Source organism: Denticeps clupeoides, chromosome 4 (genome assembly GCF_900700375.1).
Source record: "Denticeps clupeoides chromosome 4, fDenClu1.1, whole genome shotgun sequence".
NCBI classification, from domain to species: domain Eukaryota; kingdom Metazoa; phylum Chordata; class Actinopteri; order Clupeiformes; family Denticipitidae; genus Denticeps; species Denticeps clupeoides.
The window spans coordinates 7,249,650-7,274,614 of record NC_041710.1 but is presented as its reverse complement, the minus strand read 5'-3'; the positions used below and the strand labels follow the sequence as shown (position 1 = coordinate 7,274,614).

Below are 24,965 nucleotides of genomic sequence, written 5' to 3'. Positions count from 1 at the left end.
AAGCAATAATATATTTGAGGTCATATAAATTGGATCAGCAAAAATATGCCATTCAGCAACAGCTGGTCATGCGAACAGACATGTTTGACTCATCAATTGCAATAGAAAGAGAAAAATTGTAATGGAATGTTAATTGTTTCTAACAAGGCAATTACAGTATATTAAGGTGACAATTCTAAATAAAGAGAAGTGTTGTCAGAGTGACAGCACTGAGAGATATTTCTACTCCCAGAATTGCAAGGTTGGAACAAACTGTGGTTAGCAGTCACATGCATTTACTCTGTGCATGAAAACAAAAATGGATGCAGCTTACCCTAAAAAGATTTACATCTTTGTGAAATTCAAACGTGCTCAAACACGATTAGTATTCACTTATTTGAGACGCTTTGTACACATGGAATTCAAATATATTGCAACATTTTCTGCCTTCTTACTTAAGATAATTTGATGGTGGATGTCTGGACTTGAGGATAGATAGAGCTTTTTAGGTACAGAGGTGGCAAAAACACTGCGTAGGGGTATGTATGTGTATATTCAGTTTTTTGGGCAGCATTTTGATTTGTTTTCAGTACATTCTTCATAAAGAGAACAAGGCACAGGCTATTTTCTTGTTTTTATCTGCCATGGTAGTTTGTACGGCAGTTTGTAAGAAATGGCATGTGGTGGAACAGAGCATATAGCCTGCATTTGTGCAATTTGCTTGAGATAAGTTATATGCCCTACTGGGACTGGGCGGCTTGTAATGAGCTCTGTTTGTATTTTACTTTTACTTTTCAAGTGTGTGACCTACGTATATTGTTTCATGTCTGAACATATAGTGTCCTTCAACCAGTCATAGTAAGATTGAAATACCGGAAGTTAATAAATGGCCAGTAAGATGGGAATCCCAGCATCTGTGTAAGTGGTTGAACAGGCTCACCTGTCCATTCATTGGACTTTTCTGGAACAATTTCAAAATGAATTGCAAATGGACCATGATCCATTTTTAAATGTCCTGCAGCTAAAAAGATATGATGAAACATGGCAGACACATAAAAGTATTGTAATGTAATGTAATTTTAGCACAAGGTTATGGTCAATGATACAGCTTCAAAAGCAAGCAGAACCAAAGAAAGCTTCAGTGTGGTGGATTTGGGTGGAATGCAAAAACGGCAAAAAAAAAAAAAAAAATCCATAGTCGGATACTTGTAGGAAGCCCATGATGTGACAAATGTTTTAAACTCAAAAAGGAGGGGGTTGGGCAATACCTGTATTTGGCGGAGGGGTGGCCCACCTGAAAAAAGTTTGGACACCCATGCTTTAGATCAAACTGGGTCAACCTGTGGTTTCTCACATAGAGGTAAAGATTCGGGCTGAACTGGCTGCATGCCATGATTGACACTTCACCATAACTAAAATCTACTTTTCCATACAGTGTGGGAAATTACCCTGCAATTTTTGGTTCTCTCTCTCCATCCTCAGCAACAGTATTTGCTGCAGAATGGCTTTTTTCCAGAGGTCTCGCAGTTCTGTGCCACACCGTTTCCTCTTCTCTTCAGGAACGGCTCCCAGCTGCACATCAGCACCGACCCCGCTGCCAGACAATCCAACGCCCTGGGTCATTCGGCCGCCTACATCCAGAGGAGAGTTGGCCCTGTCTGAGACAGAGCGATAGAAAAGAGATCAGTTGATTCGGCTGGATGATACCATATCCTGACAGAAATATTGTACAACTGGTGTTTTGTTGTGCTGTGTAAAATCCACCTCAGCATTTAATATTGGTTTATCAAAGGTAGAGGTCGGTCTTTTTGGCTCTTCTGAATCTTTTTGTGAAAATTCTCTCGTTTGACATGTGTGATCTCTGCATCAAAGGAAATACCTCCCTCTGTATTTTGTTGGAGAAAAAGCTCCTCTTTCACCTCACTGAACAAATCCTCACCTCTTCCCACTCCCACATAAAATCTCCTGTACAATCACACTTCCAAAATCCAAAATATTTGGCCAAAGGTACATGCAATACATTGAGATGCATCATTACCAGGTGAATCATGATCAGATTGAGTTGTGAGGCAAGTGAAGCTTCATTCCTGAAGACTCAATATTTAGGAAGGATAAACAACAAAAAAATAGGTGAGACACACAGATGAGCGCACACACACACACACACACACACACACACACACACACACACACACACACACACACAGAAACAGACCAGATGGTTTGTTCAGTTCTGGCAAGAATTCAATTATTATTATAACAATAACAATAATAAATTGACCTATCATTATTCACATAATATATTAATTTTGTGGGGCAAAATATCACAATAATTTGCAACCTAATTAGCTGCCCAACCCTAATAGACAGGCATTTGTTAGCACGTGTGTGCACACGCACAGAAACCCACAATGGATCCATCCCTTCCTTTTGTAAACAAACCACAAAGTACTAAGCATACATCACACACACACACACACACTCTCTCTCTCTCTCTCTCAAAGTGGGTCAACAAGGTTGGTACTTTCCTGTTCTGCAATGGAACGACAAACATAAAACTTTTTATATGCACCAAGTACCAAACCACACCCTGCACACACCCGATGGCACAAACACACACACACACATACGCACACACACACACAAGTTTTACACACACCACATACGAACGTACAGTACAAATACACACTGGCTAAGGCTTAAATTCCATGTTAGACAATAGTCTCGTCTAACGTCACCCACACGTGTGCACACACACACACACAAACACACACACACACACTCACACACACACACACACACACACACACACACACACACACACACACACACACACACACACACACACACACAGGTGTGAAATGGAGCATGTCTAAACCCAGCCAAATCACTCTGTGCCATCAGTCAACAGTCTGAAACAGTCTCTTCCTTGGAAACACACACATACAAACATGAATGCACACTCCTCAAAATCAACTTGACAGATCTCACTCAGAGATGGTTCTGTAAAATATGGAAAAATAGAAATCCAACTCAGCAGCGAAGGCGAGACATCAGAAATTGCATGGAACTTGCTAATCTGATTCCAACAATTATTAGCAATGTATTTAAAGTCATCTGATGCTACCTGGACATACAGAGGCATGGCACAAGAGAAGTAAAAGGAATGAAAAGTTTCACATTTATTAACACAGGTAGAATACTATTGTAATTACATGTAAATATTGTATGTAAAAATGGCACAAATATTACTGAAAACCCCAAATTAGAGAGAGAGAGATCAGGAAACCAAGCTCCCTCATAAACCCCGTTTATGAGGGGAAGGCCACAGCTTGGAGATCAAATAGTGGTCTTCATTACAGCACGATAAGTCATGGACCTGGAATCTATATACAGCTCTTTCTTCAAACATCATGATTATATTCTCATCTTTAAATCCTCCCAACATTAGCAATAGTTTACAGGTTGTTCCCAACTGAAGAAGAAAAAAAAAATGTTGGGTAAAACTGGACGCATTAGTTTTTACATCTTCTACTAGTACTGGGTGTTGGGGCGGGAAAAACAGTGCCCTCTTCAGGAGAGAAAAAAAATTGAGAGTTTTGTTCTTTATAAGTGTTCTTTATAATACTTTATAGTATCTTTGAATTTTAAAAAAATATTTATATAATTCGAGAGAGAGAGAATAGCCTTTCGGTGTAGAGTGAACAAAACTACTATAGTAGAGCGAACAAAACTACCTGCAGCTTGAAAAACTAACCAAAAATTTGCTTTTTGGCCACACATTGGGGCACTGTATATGTAGCACATCAGAGACATTCACAAATGTCACATTTACTAGTTATCCAATCGGAGCACTTACATTAAAGCGCTTACATCAGGTCATGGAGGACATGTTCAATCATGTGCATTAGTTTTGTTTACATGTGTGACTGGCAGAACTATGCCATCTCAGTCTCCAGCCACTTTTAAAGTCCTGGGATACTAAACCTTTGAAGAGGCTAATTTAGGATTTAGGAGGTATTCACTGGATAACAAAATGTTTCAACCAAAATAGAGGTCATAGAAACTAAAATAGATTTATTTTACTCAGGGCTATACAGAGGTTTTTCTGGCCAAGCTCTTCTGGGGCTGAAGAGGAGAGTGCAGATGAGAGAGTCTAGGACCCAAGATGAGATATTCTGTAGATATGAGCGCTCACCAATGCTCTGCTCTGTGTTTCCAGAGAGTGATTCAGTCTGCCTAGCTGAGGTTAATGGTGCATAAATAGAAGTTAAGATGGGGGAATAAGTTACGGACCCTCAATGCTGACTCATCTGAGCTATTGACCTAAAGACAAAAAAAAAGTACAAATGGGCAAAATTACTTGTTTGTTTAGTTGAGCCGTTTCAAGAGCTGTTTCAGTTAGTTTACAGACATCCACCCCAAATAAGACCAAAAAGTTTTAATCACTTGCTGCCACAGAGAGAACCTCAGATACAATCAGTAATAAACTCTTCTGTCTAGTGCATTCCGTTACAGAACACTGAAGGGTTATCTACAATCGTAATCCTCTCCCTCTCTCACACACACACACACACACACACACACACACACACACTCCATCTACTTGCATGTAACACAATTTCTAAACTAGAAGCATTGGTCACAGCACTGGCCGTGGCCTCCAGAGCTGGTGTCAGTTTTAAGAGCAGGTGGTATAATTAAAGTAGCCAATGGAACAGGCAGTCACATGACTTTAGGTGATGTTTGTAGCATGTTGAAAATTAACATGTTAGCATGCTAATGCTAACCTTCTAACATCAGAAACGCTAACAGGGCGTGGCCAATATGAGGCACATTACATTTGGTGACGTTTGGAACATGTTGAAAAATTAGCATACTAATGCTAGCATGCTAACATCAAAAATGCTAACAGGGCGTGGCCAAGACGAGTCACATTATATTTGGTGATGTTTGGACTCTGTTAAAAAATGTATATGTTAGCATGCAGTTATAATAATGTGGCTGATGGAGCTTAATGATGTTAAAATTAGCATTCAATGCATTATAACGGGGAATTGACCCTTTTAGAGCGTTAATAACTCGGCCACGCCCACTCCAATCACTTAAGTAATAGCACACCTCACACAATAAAGTACTAATTTTTAATATATAGCTTGCCGGTGTGCATGCTTTGGTATGACCCCACATTAAGTGCTGAAAAAGTGACGGAATGAATAAATAAATAATAATCATCCATTGACACTTATTTTTTCAAAATTTTGTGTGAACCGTAAGTCGGACAGATGCAAGCTATATGTCAAAACATCGGTCTTGGCAAGATCTACAATCAAAAACTTCTTTGTATGTCTAACCATCTGGACACAAAGTCCAAAAAAGTCCAAAATTTGCACAACAATAATAAACGCATTCTTTTTTGGGGGATTGCGCACAAATCTTAAATCCCACCAAACCATACGTCAAACCGTGTGGAATGAAAAGCCGCACGACCTGACGTAAAATTTGTGTGTGCGCATGCTCAACCATGTCAGTGCAAAAAAAAAAAACTTTTCAAGTTTGGTCTCAGATTGTGGGCATCCCATAGGCCCCAATTATGCAACCAATATGTCATGTTGTGCACAGAGGTCAGGCCTCCGTTTTTTGTGCTTTTTAAGTTCTTAGTGTAGTGGCCATGAATGGCTCTTTTTGCTTTTCTCCTAATTTTCCAAGGCAAGGCCTTGCCTCAACTCCCGGGTCACTATCTTTGATGGCTACCCACAGGGAGCTGAAAAGGTCTAATTCTGAATAAAAGTAAAGCCTACTTTTTGAACTTTGAACCCAATCTGTGGCCGGTCCGTAGTCCCCAATGAAGCAATCAATATGTCATATTGTGTGAAGAGGTCAGGCATTCGGCCCATATGTAAGATCGTAGGCCTCGCCTTGACTCTCGGGAAGCCTCGACTCAACGGGTACCCTCAGGGTATTCCCAGCACGATAGTCATACTGACAGGCCCAAATTACAGGACTGCAGAAGGCAAGTTCACTCTGGTGACAGGTACAGATTGCAAAAACACACACAGCCTGAGAACAGAGCTCTTCCAGAGAAGATAACTTCTTTTAACCACAAGAGCAGGTAAGTCACAGCAAAAGACATGAACACCCACTGCCACCTAAAGGAAACAATTAAAAAAACATTAAGATCAGTATGAACAGGCGATTTAAACAACCTGGAGGGCTTTGTGACAAACATGGAGTGAGAAGAAAAAAAAAAGGTACACCAAAGAAAATTTTTACCAAATATTCATCCAAAATGCCGTTGACTGAATTTTTACATTAGAAAAATAGTCTTTAGATTACTGGAGCAATTATATAACTAACAATTTTTTTACAAAAATTAAAATTAAATTACCTAAATTAGTTAAATTGGTGCGACTGGGTATATTCAGCAGGAGGCTATAAGTGTGTCCTGATTAATTCATTAACTTCTGGGTGAATCCAGGTGGGGGTGGACAATAATTTGGAAAAATATCAGATCAGATGGACCCTGGCATTGGGGATGCGGGTGACAGTGTATTTGTTTGTGCTGATCACAAGCCCGGGTAAATGGAGAGGAAAGGCATCCAGTGGAAGAATTTGGACAAATAAATTGTGTGGACAACCTTCCGCCACCCCTAATGGGGCAAGTCATATGAAGAAGATAATCAGATAAGACGAGAGAAAACATCCCATTATTTTGTCATCAATTTATATATGGTGAGTGTGTAGCCTTGCTTTATAACACACTATTTATACAGTGTTATACAATATGATAATGTAATTTTGTTTTTTTATTTTGTCCTCTGATCAAGCAAACCATTCATGAGGAGGTCCAGTACTGGAACCATAGCACCACCTGCAGGTTACATGATTAAACATCACATTACTTCTTTCTCAGAACTCACCTTTTGTTAACTAAAGCAGAAAAGACACGTTGATAAAATACCATGCGAAATACGTAGAGGTCAGATTTACACAGAAAACTGATTGCCTGATGTGACGCTGTTTGCTCCTGATACAATATTATCACAATACCTCCACAGAGCAGATTTAGAACCGCATAAAGTAGAGGAGTCTTATTTTATAGTCTTATTGTTAGTAGAGTTAGAGCTACCATTTTTTTTTCCTCCAAGCAAAGAGGATGCTGTGAACATTAGTTCCAAATGCAATTGCAAATAGCTACAATAGAATGGTATGATCCGGTAATATACACTACTCAAAAATGTATCAACCCATGGATATCTGAATTTGCAGTCACACTCCAAATTAAAATGGGAAAAACAAACTATAGGCTGATCCAACTAATGTCCTTAAAACAAGTGAAAATGAGGCAGTAGTGTGGCCGACATGTGCCTGTATGACTTCCCTACAACATCTTGACATGCTCCTGATGAGGGTGAGGACGGTCTCCTGAAGGATCTAGTCCCAGACCTGGACTAAAGCATTTGCCAACTCCTGGACAATCTGTGGTGATATGCCAAATGTGCTGCACGATGTTGAGCTGTAAGCGCAACCGATACCTGTGGACATCAGGTCCTTTACTTTACTTTATTTTGCAGACGCTTTTATCCAAAGCGACTTCCAAGAGGAAGACAACAGCAGGTACTCATATCACCCTCATAGAGTCTGTTTTGTTTGAGCAGGCACATGCACATTTGTGGCCTCCTGTGCTCCTCCTGTTCCTCCTTGCACAAAGGCAGATCCTGTGGCTGGGTTGCTGCCCTCCTACAAACTTCCCCACGTCTCCTGATGTACTGGCCTGTCTCCTGGTATTGCCCCAATGCTCTATTTTGCTGACAGACACACCAAACCTTCTTGCCACAGCTCGCATTGATGTGCTGTCCTGGATGAGCTGCACTATCTGAACCACTTGTGTGGGTTGTAGACCGTGTCTCATGCTGCCACTAGAGTGAAAGCATCACCAGCAAAACATGGCCAAGTGACCAAAACATCAGCCAGAAAGCATAGTTACTGAGAAATGGTCTGTGGTCACCACCTGCAGAACCACGCCTTTATTGGGGTTGTCTTGCTAATTGCCTATAATTTCCATCTGTTGTCTATTCCATTTGCTTGTGAAATTGATTGTCAAGCAGTGTTGCTTGACTTAGAGTTACATGGCGTCCCCCAAGTGTTCCCTTAATTTGAGCAGTGTACAAAGTAATTTCCTCCTCTAGAGAGATACTAGTTTTTTGTTCTATGTCAAGCTTTTTAAGTATTGCACTTGCAGTATTAAAATGATATCTGTATCAGTGTGGTGAACGGGCAGTGGCGGCCAAGCAGCTAAGGAAACAGACTTGTAACCCTCAACAGTTACACTCCTCCCAGGATGCTATTCAAGGTTGCCCACTGTTCACACGATGAAATGCAGAGGACACACTTCATTGTGTGCTTGTGTTGTGTATCACAATCACTTTCATTTCAGATATGATACAGGATGTGAGCTGTTTCAGCTTGACTATTCATTCAATAACTTACCTGCTGGGTCTGTGCTCTTCTGAGGAGTGGCAACTCTGAGGAAGATCTGTTGTCTCCAGGAGTGGCGGTGGTAACGTAGTGGACTAGATTCACCCACCACATACATTGCAGCAGGGCTGGAAATGGCCGCTACATCACTGCGCGCACACACATACACACGAAACAGAGGGATGGTGAAGTTAATAAGACTGTTAATGCAGTAGATTTTTTACATGTAATTCCCTAATTAAGCCTCTGTAACACTTGCAACATGTTACAGTTTGCAAACAATGCACTGGAATCTTTTTCATACCACCTCCCTCCTACTCCTTCTCTTTGTCTCTGTACCTCTGTCTTTGGGGCTCATCTTCATTCTCTTTCACAGGAGCCAGAAACTTCAGGAAATTGGGAACAGAAGAGGAGGAATGCAGCCTTGCTCTGAAACCACCCAGACTGAGACCAGCAGAGTGAGGAGAAAACAGAAGAAGAAGAAGAAGAAGAAGAAGAAGAAGGGAGAAGATTGGTACAGAGAGATAGAAAAAGAGGAGATCTGGTGAATAAAGGTCATAAACAAATCAGTATTAGTATTAGTGCTCAGTGATCATGCTTCATTCGTTCAATAATGAGACAAAAAGGGTCAGTGAGCAAAAGGAAGAAGAGTGAGGGAAACACCTGCGTTTAGCTGAGCGTTGGGTGTGGAGGTCACCCCTGGAAATCGGCAGTTTGACAGGCTTTACGAAGTGAAGAGATGGGGAAGATGAGGAAGAGGAGCAAAGGACAGGGGTGCTGCTAGAATTGCCACTCAGCAACCTAACGAACATCACCAAAAGAACAGAGATGGAGGGGCAGAGAACATTCATTTATGGTTAAATGACCATGTTGGGGTGGGGAAACAAAATAAAATAGTTATTGAATGCCCGGATGTGAGAGGGTGAGTTGCAGTCTGTGGTGATTCTAGTTACGTTGCTAATATGATAATGGTTTTCTGCATGAATGATGCCCAGTTTTGCACAGACTTTCATCTAAATCAAAAAGACACAAATGAACAAAAGAGTATACTTCTTTTTTTTCCCACTACAAAACAAGGAAAATATTGTGAGGAAATGAGAAAGAAAATGTAAATAAATACTTTAACTATTATGTAGGGTGTGGATTAATACTGGAATTATTTAATCTGAAATTGATCAATTAATGGATGAACTGGATTAAAACATTCTTTTTGAAACGTAATGAGGTTCTTACATAACATTACAATGCAAATTCAAATTCAACAAAGGAGTATAAACCATAAACCAGAAAGCAATCTAAATGTATCCTACATGCTCTTATATGCAAGAGGCATTTTACTGTACTAGTTATCAGGTCAAAAGCTGCATAATGTAACTGCTGCAGATTTCCAGTCCTTATGATGACTGTTCCATATGGCTCTTAGATATACCAGCAGTCTAGAGTACCAGAGTGAAAAGAACTCCAAAAGAATTTATAACTTATAGCCATCTATGAGCATAGTGGAGGAACTATAAAAGGCAGCCCTGCTTCCTGGATATTTGGAAATCAATGAATATAAGAGGATGTCAGGTTGGAGTAATAAATGAACTGCAGGTAGCTTCCTGAATTTCACAGGACCATCGAACCAATCATTATGAAGCCATGCTGCCCCTTCAGAGACCTGCACACAGTTCGATAGCAGAACAAGACTGTACAAGTGACAAGTTCTAACTTATTTCAAGATTATATTAATAGATAAATAATTAACCACTTGGTTGTATCTGAATCTGGATCTTTACTGAAACTAACTACCAATATATAGATGTATAATTTTTCAATATTTAATGATGTTTTTATAAAAAGAGCTTATAACTGGAAGAGCTAACAACTGTCAAGCACCCTCTTACAATAAACTTGTGCCCAATGTCAATTATTTATTTAGGTAAATTCTGAGGACACCTTTGACCTTACACAAGCAAACAAGCCTCACTCTTAGGGCATTGTGAAAATAAGTGAAACTGGTATTGTGAAACACTGCAGCACAGCACACGGTAACACAACATAATGTGTCCTCTGCTTTTAACCATCACCCTTAGTGAGCAGTGGGCAGCCATGACAGGCACCCGGGGGGACGGTGTGTGGGGACGGTGCTTTGCTCAGTGGCACCTCAGTAGCACCTTGGTGGATCGGGATTCGAACTGGCAACCTTCTGATTACGGGGTCGCTTCCTTAACTGCTAGACAGTCACTGCCCCGCCACCACTGCTCCTAGTCTCCTTTAACATGGTTCATCCAAATGCTAAAACAATTAAGCCAAATGAATGCTACTGAGCATTCATCTTGGACATTTTTGTTTTATTTTATTCCACCTATGGTCCCGCTTTATGGAATAAAAACAAATTATATTAGAATAATGCATTTCCATTTTCTGGGAAAAATAAATAAATATGTAAATCATAGGAAAAAATGTGAAATTATATTGATGCAGGTTTATTTTAGACCATTTCACCCATCCTAACACAGGTTCTTACGTACTTGCTCTGGTGTGGGTTGTCAGTGCTGACGGAGTAGTGTCTGACAAGCTTGGGCTTTGTGGCCGCAGTGAGCTCCTGACGAGGTGACGATGAACTGGAGACTGAGAGGCCAGGGGAGTGACTGATGGTGCTAGCCCTTCTTCGTAGTAGAGGCTTCTGGTAATCCTCCAGTGAAGCTGATGAGTCCAGATGCTTCAGGTCCCCTGTGGAGTTATGGGAACGAAGTGGGCTACAAGGAAGACTAGGAAACGATTCATCCAGTGATAGGTCCTGACAAAAGACAAAAACTGCGTCACAGTGATACAGATTAAAACAAGGGCTGTCAATCAATTTAAATGGTAACAAATTAATTGCACATTTTGTAATTAATTGGATTAATTCTTCAAACTAAAGGTTGCTATAATGACTATTTAAAACTGTTACAGAGATGTATGTAGGAAAGAGGCTCAGGCATCAAAGGACATGCTTCTTATTCAGTTAGAACGAAGTGACATCACGCACCGCCAAACTGGAATTTGTGTATTTTTGTGTAGTGTATTTTAAGTGGAATATTTTGGCTTTTAAAGGAAATAACATTTTGTAAAATGTAAAAACAAAAGATGATCTGGAAGCTTATAGCGATAACAGTCCCAAGCCCTAAGCGCTCAGGGACCACAACACAGTATCAAGTTCTCTTATTCCCTGTACCCTCTTTCTGCAGGATGACGTGCCCTCCCACACTGCAGAAATGGTTCAAGGATGGTGTGAGAAACACAGAGTTCAGGGCATTGACTTGCCTCCAAATTTGGCATCTGTGGGAACTTCCATTCCATGAAGGAACCACCTCGCTACATACACTACTTAAATGTTCTGTTACCGATGGTTTACTACCAGATACCATTGCATACATTCAAAGGTCTGGTGGGGTTCTTGACTCAAGGGTATTTTGGCTGCAAAAGCAGGACCTAATCCAGATAATGTTATGGCTGACAGGTGTATATTTTATCCTGCATTTGCCTTTCTCATGCCCCCCACTATTATCACAGCTTGCACCTTCAAATCCCTTCTTAATCTGACATCATGTGAGTGTGTTGCAGTATAGTATAATACAATACAATTCAATACAGTAATTTGTGTTGAACACGGGGAATAGTTTATAGATATATGGAATATATTTTCATTTTGTTACTTTTGGGCTGACGTCAACATATGGTTATTCTGTATTAACTAGACCAACAGCAGATGGCAGCAAATTCCTGAAAGGTTAAATAAAGCCAAATAGCACACTTAACACAGATTCTAATTATGAACTAGGCTATTGTAAGCTGTGTGTCCTTAAAATGTTGGCTGTTAGACCCTGCAAGAAATTGTAAAGAAATCAATGTACCTGGCTTGTGATGCTGAGGGAAGAGTCTGAGGGCTTCTCTTCCTCACCATTTTCTCTAGGTGTCTTAGATTTACTGTTGGACTTTAGACAAACACATACAAATGTAGAGCATGATAAGGCTTGCTTACAGTTTTGTGGGACCAAAGACACCTTTGCGAACCTTTGTTTCATTCTTTTTTTTTAAGATTTCAATACAGTATTTGTACTACTTTGCCAGAAATTCCCACATACCTTCCAGATTCCTTCTAATGACTCTGCTAGGGATCTCTTCGCCCGATTCTTCAGTTGTTCCAGACGCAGCCGGCTGCCACTTAGATTGCCCTCAGTACAAACATCCTCTGTGTGTGAAGCCTACACATAAACACACACTCACCTCTTAAGCTTTCCAAACCCACAAAGCACATGTGTACTTCTGATTCATTGGGTAAGCAACAGGTTAACTTCAACACACCTCTTTACAGTCACTGCTGGTCATGTGAATGTGAATCTTCTGTCTTTCTTCATAAATTTTCCTCAGGCAGGACACCAGCAACTCATTCTCTTCCTGGTCTGATTTTGGTCGAGCTTTCTGTGCAACAGTTCAGTTAAAATGGCATTTTTTTTATTCAGTACAGTTACTTCCATTAGAATAGTACTAATAACATTCCTGCAAAGTGTGTGAAATGTGTTGCTTAGCATGACAAGTTGTGCACTCACTAGACACTATGACTAAATTGACCATGATTATCATGATTTGAATGATTCTCAAAGCTCACAGCATGTTTCCAGGATCAGAGTGATAGTGCACAAACACTCTGACATTGAAATGGACATGGAATATGACCCTGCATTCAAATGTTGTTGTAACTTGGGAAGACTTGTGAGGGACTTCTGTTTGAAACATAACTCTATTACTTATTTTTGGAATATGGAAGTGCATTTAAGGAACTAATCCAACAGTGTTGAACAATAACCAAACCAACAGGTTTTCACTGTTCCTACAGTTCGGGAACCATTTCAGGCCTGTAGCAGTGTTCACATCTCTCATTGCATCATGGATGTGTCAGCTCTTCATACAGGGTTCCTCACCATGGTGCTGTCTAATACGGAGGCCTGCTCCTGACTATCCAGCGAAGACAAGTGCTTCTGGAGTTCCAGCTTTGCTTTTGAGGGTTGGAGACCTAAATTCACACATAGAATGATAAAACACATGGTTGTGGATTAAACGAAAAAAAAAAAAAAAAAAAACATTTTCAGATGTTAAACTATGAAAAATGACAGTCAGTTTCTACATTTTTCCAAAATAAATGACATGACAGTTACATTAAATGTGTGTTTAGGAACCTCACCCTCTATCTTCTCACAAACTCTGTGAAGTGTCTGCATTGGGCATTTTTCACAATGTTGTCTCTGGGCCAATGAATTCTGCTGCAGGGCCGCCACTGAGAAAGCCTGCTTTAGAGTCAGCATGATCTCATCCACCTGCACAAAACATCTGTTTACTCATGGCCAACATGTCACCCTAGATACACAAAAAAACATATAAAGTGCGCCATAGTTTCAGTAATGCATTACACTTTATAACACATTGATGTCTTAAATTGAGAACAATTAGCATATGTTCTAATCTGTTAGAGCCGGGCTCCGCAACCCTTGGTATGTGTATAAAATTATTGTGATCTTGTAACATTAAAATGCAATGTGTCCCAAATACCGTCTATTTATCAAGCTTTTCGCCGACAGGTAGTCTAAGCAAGGGGCGTGTCCACAGGGGTGGACACCAGAGCCATGAATGGGTTTGTTCAATTAGAGTTGCCTTTCAAAATCCAAAGCCACTTGGGGTAAGTTAACAGTTGTTTGTAATATGTAGTGTTTAATGCATTTATTGACATGAAGTTGCTTAGTAAGTTAGTATAGCGCCGCTAAGTTAGGGTGACCAGATCTCCTCCAGCTCCCCCGAACATGTCCATCTGGGTTTTTAAGATTTTTTTGGGTGATTAGTCACATCATCGGCTTCAACAAGCATATCCATGCTAGTAATAAAGCACCGTTAAAAACGGCATTCTGTAAGTGTTCACGCCCCAACACGTCACACACTAACCTAGTTTATTTTATCATGACAGCTGTTCAAACTGGAAAAACCTAGTAATGCAGACAGACACTACTGTTTTTAGAATTGTTTCTTACCAGAGACTCATCAGTACACTGAAACACATAGCACACATACTGACAGCTGCTGTTCTCAGTTGATTCTCGACAGATGAAGCCAAAGTGATCGACATGTTTGATCCCCTACAGCAAGTATGAGAAGAGGTGAGAGAGAGAGAGGCAGAGAGTGAGCGATATTAGGTTTGATTCTGATTATATAAAAAGCAGCCCACCCTGGGAGAACGTGACTATACCTGAGAACAGAAGGAGATTTCCCTGAAGCTCTTTTCCATTGCAACTGTCTTACTGTCGGGACTCACCAAAAAGATCTGTGACCTTCCCACCTAAACATAAATAAATAAGGAAACAAAATAAGGAAAGTTAGAGTTCACACACACAAATGAAAAAGGGGAGTGTTGAGATTAGCATGACAAAAACTGGCTCTGTAAGAGGGTACATGGTTTAACAGTGGTAACACTCAAATTTACTTGACAAATTAATAGTCCTATTATCTCTTAGGGTGGGATGAGCAATACAAACAAGAACATATTTTCCTGTTTGTTTGCTTAGCCAAACAGCCATGTCTCGGGTCGGGTCAGGTTGAGCTTGTACGATAAATGGTCAGCAAAGACAAATTTGCACCTATCCATTCGGTATGGTTCTAAACAATTCGTTGCTTGTAAACAGTTTCATTGATTTGTAAAGTTTTGCATGTTGTAAATTAGTTTTATTAAATGTAATTTAAAAAAAAATTAAATGTTAATTGGATTTGCAATTCTTGGCCACTGTCGTCGGGTAGTGCTGCACGATTAATCTAATCGCAATCGTAATTGTTTTGAATATATTTGGCCAAGATAAAAATCCCGTTTTATAATTCTTAACCTTAGCTAAGGTAGGCTAAGCTAGCGAAGCTATGCATTCATGTGTTCAAGTCAGCCTCCAAACAACGTTTTGGCTAAACATAGGCATTAACTATTTAGACTGTTCTTAGCTGTTTAGTTAACTTTTTTCAAACTTTGAAGGTTTCCTAAAGGAATTCACCTCAGTTTACAAATCGTAACCTTAGCTAAGCTAGCAAAGCTATGCATCCCTGTGTTCAAGTCAGCCTCCAAACAACGTTTTGGTTAAACGTAAGAACTATAATACGGGATTTTATAATGGCCAAATCTAATCAAAACAGTCGTTTAGCCTTACCAGGGTTTGTCGTTCGACAGTAATGTAAAGAGTTTTTGGTGATTATTTAAGATTTTTTGTGATTATTTTATATTTGTAGAATATTGTATTTTGAAAGCACTGGGTATTTCATGTTGTTATATGTTTCACTTTGAAATTAAACATTTCACTATTAGTATGCAACTTTTCATTGATATACAAGCAAGTGTCCTTTATCATATCGCAATCGCATTCGCAATATTGATCTCAATAATCGCAATATGCCTTTTTCCCCAAATCGTGCAGCCCTATCGTCGAGTGATGCATTTCGATTATTGTGATAAAAATGCTGAGGATGTAAAATGGAACACACATTTCCTTGCACATTTCCTCTCCCAGTTAGTCTAGCACTCGTAGTGCACACAAAGAGAGCCAGTCTTTTAAAAATCTGTACTTGTTGGGTCAGGTTGTGGCCGTATCGGCTTTTTCCACATTTTGTTATTTTACAGCCTTATTAAAATATAGATTAAATTCTTTTTTTTCCCAGCAAAAATGACCAGACAACACCCCATAATGATGATGTGAAAAAACGTTTACTTAAGGTTTTAGCAAGTTTATTAAAAATGAAAAAACCTGAGAAAGCACATATACATAAGTATTCACAGCCTTTGTCATGAAGCTCAAAATTGATCTCAGGTGATTCCTGTTTGCCCTGATCATCCTTGAGATGTTTCTGCAGCTTAATTGGAGTCAACCTGTGGATACGTCACTTGATTGGACATGGTTTAGAAAGGCACACATCTGTCTATGTAAGGTCCCACAATTAACAGCACAAACCAAGCATGAAGTCAAATGAATTGTTGACCTCCGATACAGGATTGTCACAAGGCACAAATCTGGGGAGGGTTACAGATAAATTTCTGATGCTTTGAAGGTCCCAATGAGCACAGTGGCCTCAATAATCCATAAGTGGAAGAAGTTCAAAATCACGAGGGCTCTTTCTAGAGGCGGCTGGGCACCTAAACTGAGCCATCAGGGTAGAAGTGCCTTAGTCAGGGAGGTGATCATGAACCTTCTAGAAGGATAACCATCTCTGAAGCAATCCACCAATCAGGCCAGGCATGGTAGAACGGCCAGACGGAAGCTACTCCTCAGTTAAAGGCACATGGCAGCTCACTTGGAGTTTACCAAAAGGCATCTGAAAGGACTCTCAGGTCAACAAGGCACCACTCATCACCAGGCCAATACCATCCCTACAGTGAAGCATGGTGTTGGCAGCATCATGCTGTGGGGATGTTTTTCAGCTGTGGGAACTGGGAGACTAGTCGGGATGGAGAGAAAGATGACAGCAGCAATGTACAGAGACATCCTGGATGAAAACCTGCTCCAGAAGCGCTCTTGAACTCAGACAGGGGTAACGGTTCATCTTTCAGCAGGTCAACGACACAGCCAAGCTATCAAAGGAGTGGCTTCAGGACAACTCTGTGAAAGTCCTTGAGTGGCCCAGCCAGAGCCCAGACTTGACTTTGATTAGACATCACTGGAAAGATCTTCAAATAGTTGTGCATCGATGCTTCCCATCCAACCTGATGGAACTTGAGAGGTGCTGCAAAGAGGAAAGGGCCAAACTAACCAAGCTTGTGGCATCATATTCAAAATGACCTGAGGCTGTAATTTCTGCCAAAGGTACATCAAGAGTACAGAGTAAAGGCTGTGAATACTTGTGATTTCTCAAGATTTTTATTTTTAAAAAATGTTTCAAAACCTCAAGTAAAAGTTGTCATCATGGGGTGTTGTGTGTAGAATTCTGAGGGAAAAAAATCAATTTAATAAGGTTGTAAAATGGAAAAAAAGCAATGTGAATACTTTCCGGATGCATGTGAGTGTGATGAGATATATTTATGTATGTGTGTGTGTGTGTGTATATCTGTGTGTGTACCTTTAGGAACTGATTTTTTTAACCTGTTTAATTGAATTTTATTGTGTTATGAAAATTGTGCTATGCAAATTTGCAAATGCCTGCAGTCTCTCAGATCAGATCATACTAACAGTATGGTGTGATGGAGGAGCAACAGTAAAACGACAATACCGTAAACAGCATGGTGCGGTTCTCCTTGATGCTCGTTGGCTGGACACCGCAGGCTCTGTTGGGCCCCTTCTTATGCAGCTGTGGTGACAGGCCATTCTCATCCAGCGCCTGAAGTGAAGGGAAGCTGGGATCTCGTTGGAAAAACTGCCCCCCTTTGCTTCTTCTGGCTTCAGAGTTCTCAGCAGTGCCTTTGCCAGTCGGCACGCCATTCACAGCCGTCTGGAGAGACAAGGCACGCCTAAAACCGGCGGCCAGTGCGCCCACCCCTCCACTGGCACGGCTGAACTTCTCTATGCACTCGTCAATGAGTGAGGGAGGGGCATTTCGCTGTGCAACAGTCACTCTGCCACAGAAAAGCACCTCAAATTTCTTGGCAAAAGTGGCAGCATTCACAGTCACTGCAGCGATGTCACTGTTATCACCACCCCCACTACTAGAGATTAAGGTAGCTGCTGCTGCAGTCTCCTCCTCTTGCCGGGCGGAGCTTCTACTGGCCTGGCGCAGAGTACTGATGATCTCGGGAACCTTAGGAGAAAAAAAAAAAAAAAAAAAAAAAAGCGGTCACATATCATATCTAATTATTGTTACCCCCTTCATACATGTCAGAGTTCCCAGTCCAAGCTCTAAGAGCATTTAAAGTTATAAACTGCATTTACATCATTGTTGTAAATATAGGCAGCTTGGTGTGTTGAATGGAACAAACCAAAACGTCAACTCCATCTCTGACACCCTCTACATGCAGGTTTTATTTTATCAGTCCAATATAAGTCAAATATCTTGATGCCTGCCATGTTTGGTAAGTTAGCGAGCGTAAGGACATATGTTGACACAGACCTTGCAAAGATTTTGTGTTTTTAGAGAAAGAGACAAACAAACAAAATCAATCAAGATGCAAAAATACACCTCAGGTTTGGGCTGCTTCACTATATGATATTAACAAATATTATATTATTCCCTGACTTGGCACCCACATGATCAGTTTTTCCCTGCCTTTACTGAAATTCACTGATATTCCTGAAATTCCCTGATATGTACACTAATTCATTCAAATATTACTGTAACTGAATCCAAAACATTCCAGCCACCCTGATAAAATGTCTGTTTAAACGTTCAACTGGCTGTAATGTGAAAGACTTGATACAGGTTGACACCCTGATGCACACAGCAAAAGACCTACAACAAAAACTGAGCTGAACGCCTCAAACTAATTTGGTCAATTTGTGAAACACAGAACCTCCAATGCAACAAGTGTGTTTTGTGGGATAGTGCTTATCAGCCTTATGACATAAAAAGAAGGTTTCTGCATTCAAAGGCGCATAAGAATATGTTTCCGGTTCGGATACCGGTCCGCCACTACTTAATTTTTGTAGTGAAAGCACTAAGGTTGTACAGAGATTACATTTCAAAATAAACTTAAGACAAATAAGACCATTTACATAAAAATGTTCATTATTGATGCACAAGCCTTTTCACCAGTGACCCCAAAATATAAATTAATCAATATGGTAAGTGAAAATATACAGGAAAATAAATAAATAAGTAAATAAAAAATTTCATCTGCAGTTCTTTTTCTGGACCATGGAGAAGATGCTGCCAGAGAGCATAACATAAAATACACTGCATGATCAGTGAGTGTGTGAACGTATACACACCTACTCTGTGGCGGTTATGGAGACTAAGATGGAGCCATTTTGAAGAATGCAATGCAAAATATTTATATTTTTGTATCAGGAGAAAGCAAAGTATGTTTGATTAACCTGTTTTTTTCACAGTTGCCTCTTTTTAACCTTCATGGTGGCTTTGTTCACTATTATCACCATCAAAAGTCACTTCATTATATGCTCATTAACATGAGTGGAAAGAAGCTCCCAAGACTTTTTCCGCCTTGTTTGTTTTTTTTTGTTGTATATTACAGAACCTCATTTCTGTCTTCAGTTTTGTTCCGTGCAGTAAAAAATGCATGTCTTCATAAATGAGTAGGCCAGTCCAGACATTTGACCTGTAGTGTACACATTCAGGACTTTCAGGTCTGTCCTGAGCGATTTAACATTTAAAAGGGGAAACCTTGTGGAATATTAATACTCAGCAATGCATTTAAGGATTAAGGATCTTAAGGATTGTGCAGCGTAATACAATAATGGAACTTAATTGTGAGTTAATGGTGTACGGAGAGAAAACTCACAGCAGAGCACGGCCATGGTAGGGCAGGTTATTTTGCAGTTTAAGCCCTTGAGATTTTTTGTCACGCCCATAATCTTATTAGATTTCCATCTGATTTAGTAGATCATGGGTCCTACTGTTTTTAACCTGATAAAAACCAAAGTGCACACAGGAGGACAAGCTGGTCAACGAAAAAGTTAACGTTGTTCATTAACAGACATTGTTCAAGATATAATTGTGAAGACTGCTAGCTTTCACCGAATTCCCGTTTTTCCCCCTCTGCTTCTCCAGTTTAACCGTTTACTTTTCTGCCACCGAAATAAAAAAAAAAGACAGCCGGGACAGTCAAGTCCCACAACTCTAATAATTCTAATGCCTTATTGCACATCGGACAGCAATATCTGATCATGTTAATGTAATAACTTGACTTGAAACAATGCAATCTGCAAAAGTTTCTGTTTGTATATTCATGGCTTAGTTGGTATGTTATGCAGCAAATCTGAGCTACATGCTGCATTGTCCAGTCATGTTGTCCCAAGGTGATTGTGTGCACATCCGTAAACAACATGAAACATAAGGACACGTTTAATTCGTGCTTGAATCTTTGAAAGAGGCATGCCTTCATGTAATTTGTGGCTTTAAAGCCCAGCAGTTTGTTAAGGCATGGCTCAGTGTCACACAAAATGCAACGAGTCACTGTTTCCTGCACCTTCTTACTTCTGTATGTAGATACAAGTTCCCCTTGTGTGCACACAATGCAAAATAAATAAAGAATTCATCTGAATTTATTCATATCCTCTGCAAAGGATTCTAGGTACTACATGCCAGTGTAATTGACATACATCATTTTCACTACCAGCCTAGCCACTGATAATTACAGGCTGATTAGCAGCAGGTCAAAAAATGCTTACATTGAATGACGAGAATGACATTTCAGTTTGAGCAAAGCCAAATGCATAGAATCGAAAAAAAATTAATTGGCAATGCACAAGACTGTCCAGCAAGAGAACCCCTATCTGCCATTTGCAGCTGTGAAACGGTTGCTGCCCACCACCAGAATATACTGATAGTGATCACCTTGGCACAAGTCTCGGTCTAAAAATGTTATCTGTGCATAAAAGAACCATGTGCACGAATACTTTGTCGAGCTGTAAAAATCTAACCAGCAGTGAAATCGGTGGTTAGCAGCCTGCTGGGGCTTGTCTAAGGATGGGTGTTCGTCGGTCTCTGTCGCAGCAGATAGGAAAACTTTGCGCTACCTGGTCAAATGAGCGGCAATAGACGGATGTGGAACAGATATTGACTTACAGAATTGGAGTTCAGAATAGATATAAAAGTAGAATAATGTCAGTGTCAGGCAGCTAATGATTAGATCATCCCTCACCCTATGCCTCGAAGGCATATAAACGCAACTGAGCAGGCTGTCCTGCAAACACACTTGCATGCATAAAACCGAAAGAATGTAGTCATGTTCTGCCCGGACCACCACCTACATGAAGACCCCACCCCCCCACACCGCGTCTGTACGGCAGGCAAGTCCCTTTCATACCGACTAAATCACATAAGCAGCCTTGCACCAACAATGCTTTAATTAACCGGTCATGTGGCTCTACCCTCCCGATCATTAATGGCGTTAACTGATTTGTGGAGGTCTGCGAGTCTCCACGCTGGTTCTGAATTCCTGGATGGGGGGGGTCATAGCAATACAGGCCTGTGTCTCTCTGTCACCAACCAAGATAGTGTGGCCTGTCCCCTTTCCAAACGACAACTGATGATGACGGGACAAAAAACATAGCCAAACATGTTCAGAGCCTCTATGCTTTAATGGCTGACGGGCACATTTTTGCTGAAATAACAGGCATGAACGTAAGAAGCAGGGTGTGGTTTGAAGCTTTTGGAATATCCAGCAATTCTAAGTAGCCAGCAAATCTGTCTGAAGCGCTCGCACTCACCTTAGACACCCAGGTGAGCAGAGAAGGTATGTGCCAACCCTGTGCCTTCATTGTCAGGACAAGTCTGTTCTAGATCAGCAACATTTCCTCTGCTCTTTTACTCGTGCGTTAGCCATGACCACGCCGCGTTTGTCCTCCTCAATTCATGCTTTTTCGGTCGCTCTCGAACAGAAGTGCTGGTGTGCCTCCCCTCACCACGGGCAGCGTGCATGTGAGCATGTGAAACGGAACGCTGACGTCAAGGCCACTCCTCCCGGCCTTACCTAAACTCTCCCCTCCTCTCTTGCTGGGCCTCCTCCACCTCACTTTTTAAGGACACAGAGGAGAGGCTGAGAGAAAAAGTCTCTTCGACTGAAACGGTAACAGTACCTGAAAAAAACCTGACTATACAGACCAGTCACTACGTTCTACCAGGACGCAACTAAACTCACTACAGCGAGATGTAAGAAGGCCGAGTATCAAACCGCTCTTAAAGTCACAGTACAGGACCATGTTACTGTGATGGTCCCACTGGCTTTAAAACCCCTACGATTAAATCATTCCCCTAAGCAGAATTCAGCATCAGTTGGTCATGTGACGGCGAGACCGTAAGCAACGTTAAAAGGTGGAAACTAGGGCTGAACGTCTTATTGAATTTTAACCAAAATCGCGATATGAATATCTGCGTTCTTTATAAACCCCAGGCACAGCCACTGAGGTGCCAGCGAGCAAAGACCTATCCCCACGCACTGCTCCCCGAGCACCTGTCATGGCCGCCCACTGCTCACCAAGGGTGATGGTTAAATGCAGAGGACACATTTCGTTGTGTCACCGTGTGCTGTGCTGCAGTGTTTTTTTTACGTTTTTATACCGGTCTTAGTGGTCCCCTTATACTGTATCTGAAGTGAAAGTGAAGTGATTGTAGTGGTATGCAACTTTAAATTTACAGTTATGCTACAGTTTTTAATACACATAATATAGGATGATTCTCTATGTGATGCACTGGACATTACTTTATTCCCATAACTAGTGGTCAGAACTTTGAACAAGTGTGAACTGTATGTTGTACTTGTCGTACCTTACTACTGAGTAGTTCAATATAAAGTTATGACACAAAAAAAAGTTATGACTAACCCTTACCCAGTTTGAAAACTTGCCATGCGATACACAGGACACAGAATACTAGTCTCACTTGTTAAAACAAACCTCCACAATAAAATTCTGTGAACTCTATTAAGCATTCAGACAAAACTATCGCACCAAATATTTCAATGTATAATGGACTTCAATAAAATAATGTCCATGCACAACTGATATACGCAACTAAGATGGTGTGACGCACGGGACAACAATGTCACTGGTCTAAAAGCTACATGTTAAGTGCTGTTAAGTTTAACGTATGATAGCCAATAGAGTTAAAATGTGGTGCATTGTATGAATATTTTAAATTAAGCCCAATGCACTCTTCAATATAACATATAGAAACTAAACTTTATATGTCTGGGTTATGATAATAATTTTCTTTGAATTTCATTGAAATTAGTAAATATTTCACATTGTGAGGTAAGAGGTAACCGTGTTTCAAAAGTATGCAAAACCTTCAATATATTAATAAAAGTGCAAATATTACAGAATGATTTTTAACATTTTGGTTTTATTTCCAGAGAATCGCCCTGAAGTGAATACTGAACAGCAAAAAGCGCAAAGTAAATCGCAATATCTGTCAATCCAAAAATGTATCTGTCAATTTATTTAATTTTTCATAAAACCTTTCAATCCAATTGGAAACCTATTGAAAGATTTTGTCATCTCTGCATGATCTTTCTCCCCACGTCGGCATCTTTTTCCTATCCAACTAAAACCATGGAGAGAGGGTCAATTAGTGACTTAATCGGTGTGTAGACGGTGTGCATCTCCACCAAGGTCCCAGTATCTCTGGATGGGCTCTGGTCTTTCTGATTTTATGTCAATCACTACAAGATGGTGTTGTAGAGAAAGGGCCACGCACAGCCCACGTTAGTACTGCACATCACTATGTTTTTCAACGCATGACACGACAAACTAAACCTGCCAAATTACCCACCAAGACGACACTGTGTGCACCGCCGGCAAACGTCCCCTGCTCTGTCCCCGGAGAAGGAGCAAAGTTCAATGTTAGAGAAATCCCCGTTTCTCACACACAGGCAAACAGATGGCCGGTGTCAGCAAAAACGAGTCCATTCTGCAAATCCTGGCCTCCAGAGGAGGTACGTTGGCAGCGAACCGAGAAATGCAAGAGCCGCTGTAACCACTGCTGCCGACCTGATCTGCTTCTCACGGTGATTCTCAGATAGCCGCGGCGGCAGCTAAACGATAAGGAACCGAGTTGGGATCTGGAGTCCTTCATGTTCGAGGCAGATGCCCAACTGGTGATAAGGCAAAACGTACGAGTCTCTTTTATTCTATACCAAAGTAGGTACTGAGAATCATTTAATTCTTCTAGGCTCAAGTCAGTCATTAGGTAACGTTAATGTTGGTTTAAAAAAACAATTAAAATTTCAATTTCCATATATATATATATATATATACACACACACACACACACACACTTTATGTTTTATGTTAAAGACTTAAAAGTGTAATATCTGGTTATGTTTGCAATATTTGCATATTGGTTTATTGTATACTTGCAATATTTGCAATACTGTGGTCTGCAGCAGTTGCTAAAGCATTTCACTGCACATCATACCATGTATGACTATGTATAAAATCTGAATTTGATTCAATGTGTAAGAATTGAAAAGGAATCTCAATGTCCCTATATGTCCCTAAATAAAATGATTTGCACAATCCATGATGCAAATGAGAAGAAGAAATTTACATTTACAGCATTTATCAGACACCCTTATCCAGAGCGACTTACAATCAGTAGTTACAGGGACAGTCCCCTCCTGGAGCAATTCAGGGTTAAGTGTCTTGCTCAGGGACACGATGGTAGTACGTGGGATTTGAACCTGGGTCTTCTGGTTCATAGGCCTGCACACTTGCTCTGCTCCACAACCTCCCGTTCGGAGGATTGGCGGACAAATGGCGGGATTGTGTGGATGTGCTCGACAAAAAAAAAAGGGCAATTTTTCCTCCCACCAAGACCCCGCTTCCCGGCTCGGGTCACCTGACGTTCCCACGACCGGC

At 40.6% G+C, this 24,965-nt stretch overlaps 1 protein-coding gene across 6 annotated transcripts in view; it reads right to left on the bottom strand.

The window, feature by feature from the left end:
• Window positions 1-24,965, bottom strand: part of tbc1d1 (TBC1 (tre-2/USP6, BUB2, cdc16) domain family, member 1) — a 39,240-nt gene that overhangs the window by 9,453 nt on the left and 4,822 nt on the right. For 3 of the 6 annotated variants that reach the window (XM_028975133.1, XM_028975135.1, XM_028975137.1), the window contains 13 exons: window positions 17,704-18,228; window positions 14,717-14,806; window positions 14,502-14,606; window positions 13,664-13,796; window positions 13,404-13,495; window positions 12,787-12,903; window positions 12,567-12,686; window positions 12,336-12,416; window positions 10,971-11,239; window positions 9,121-9,258; window positions 8,797-8,901; window positions 8,470-8,606; window positions 1,428-1,637 (listed from right to left, as the gene is read on the bottom strand). In XM_028975133.1, the coding sequence (XP_028830966.1) occupies window positions 1,428-1,637; window positions 8,470-8,606; window positions 8,797-8,901; window positions 9,121-9,258; window positions 10,971-11,239; window positions 12,336-12,416; window positions 12,567-12,686; window positions 12,787-12,903; window positions 13,404-13,495; window positions 13,664-13,796; window positions 14,502-14,606; window positions 14,717-14,806; window positions 17,704-18,228 (2,122 nt within the window). Of the gene's footprint in view, window positions 1-1,427; window positions 1,638-8,469; window positions 8,607-8,796; window positions 8,902-9,120; window positions 9,259-10,970; window positions 11,240-12,335; window positions 12,417-12,566; window positions 12,687-12,786; window positions 12,904-13,403; window positions 13,496-13,663; window positions 13,797-14,501; window positions 14,607-14,716; window positions 14,807-17,703; window positions 18,229-21,815; window positions 22,025-24,965 lie in introns of those variants that run through there. The other 3 variants (XM_028975138.1, XM_028975134.1, XM_028975136.1) reach the window with 3 other exon arrangements.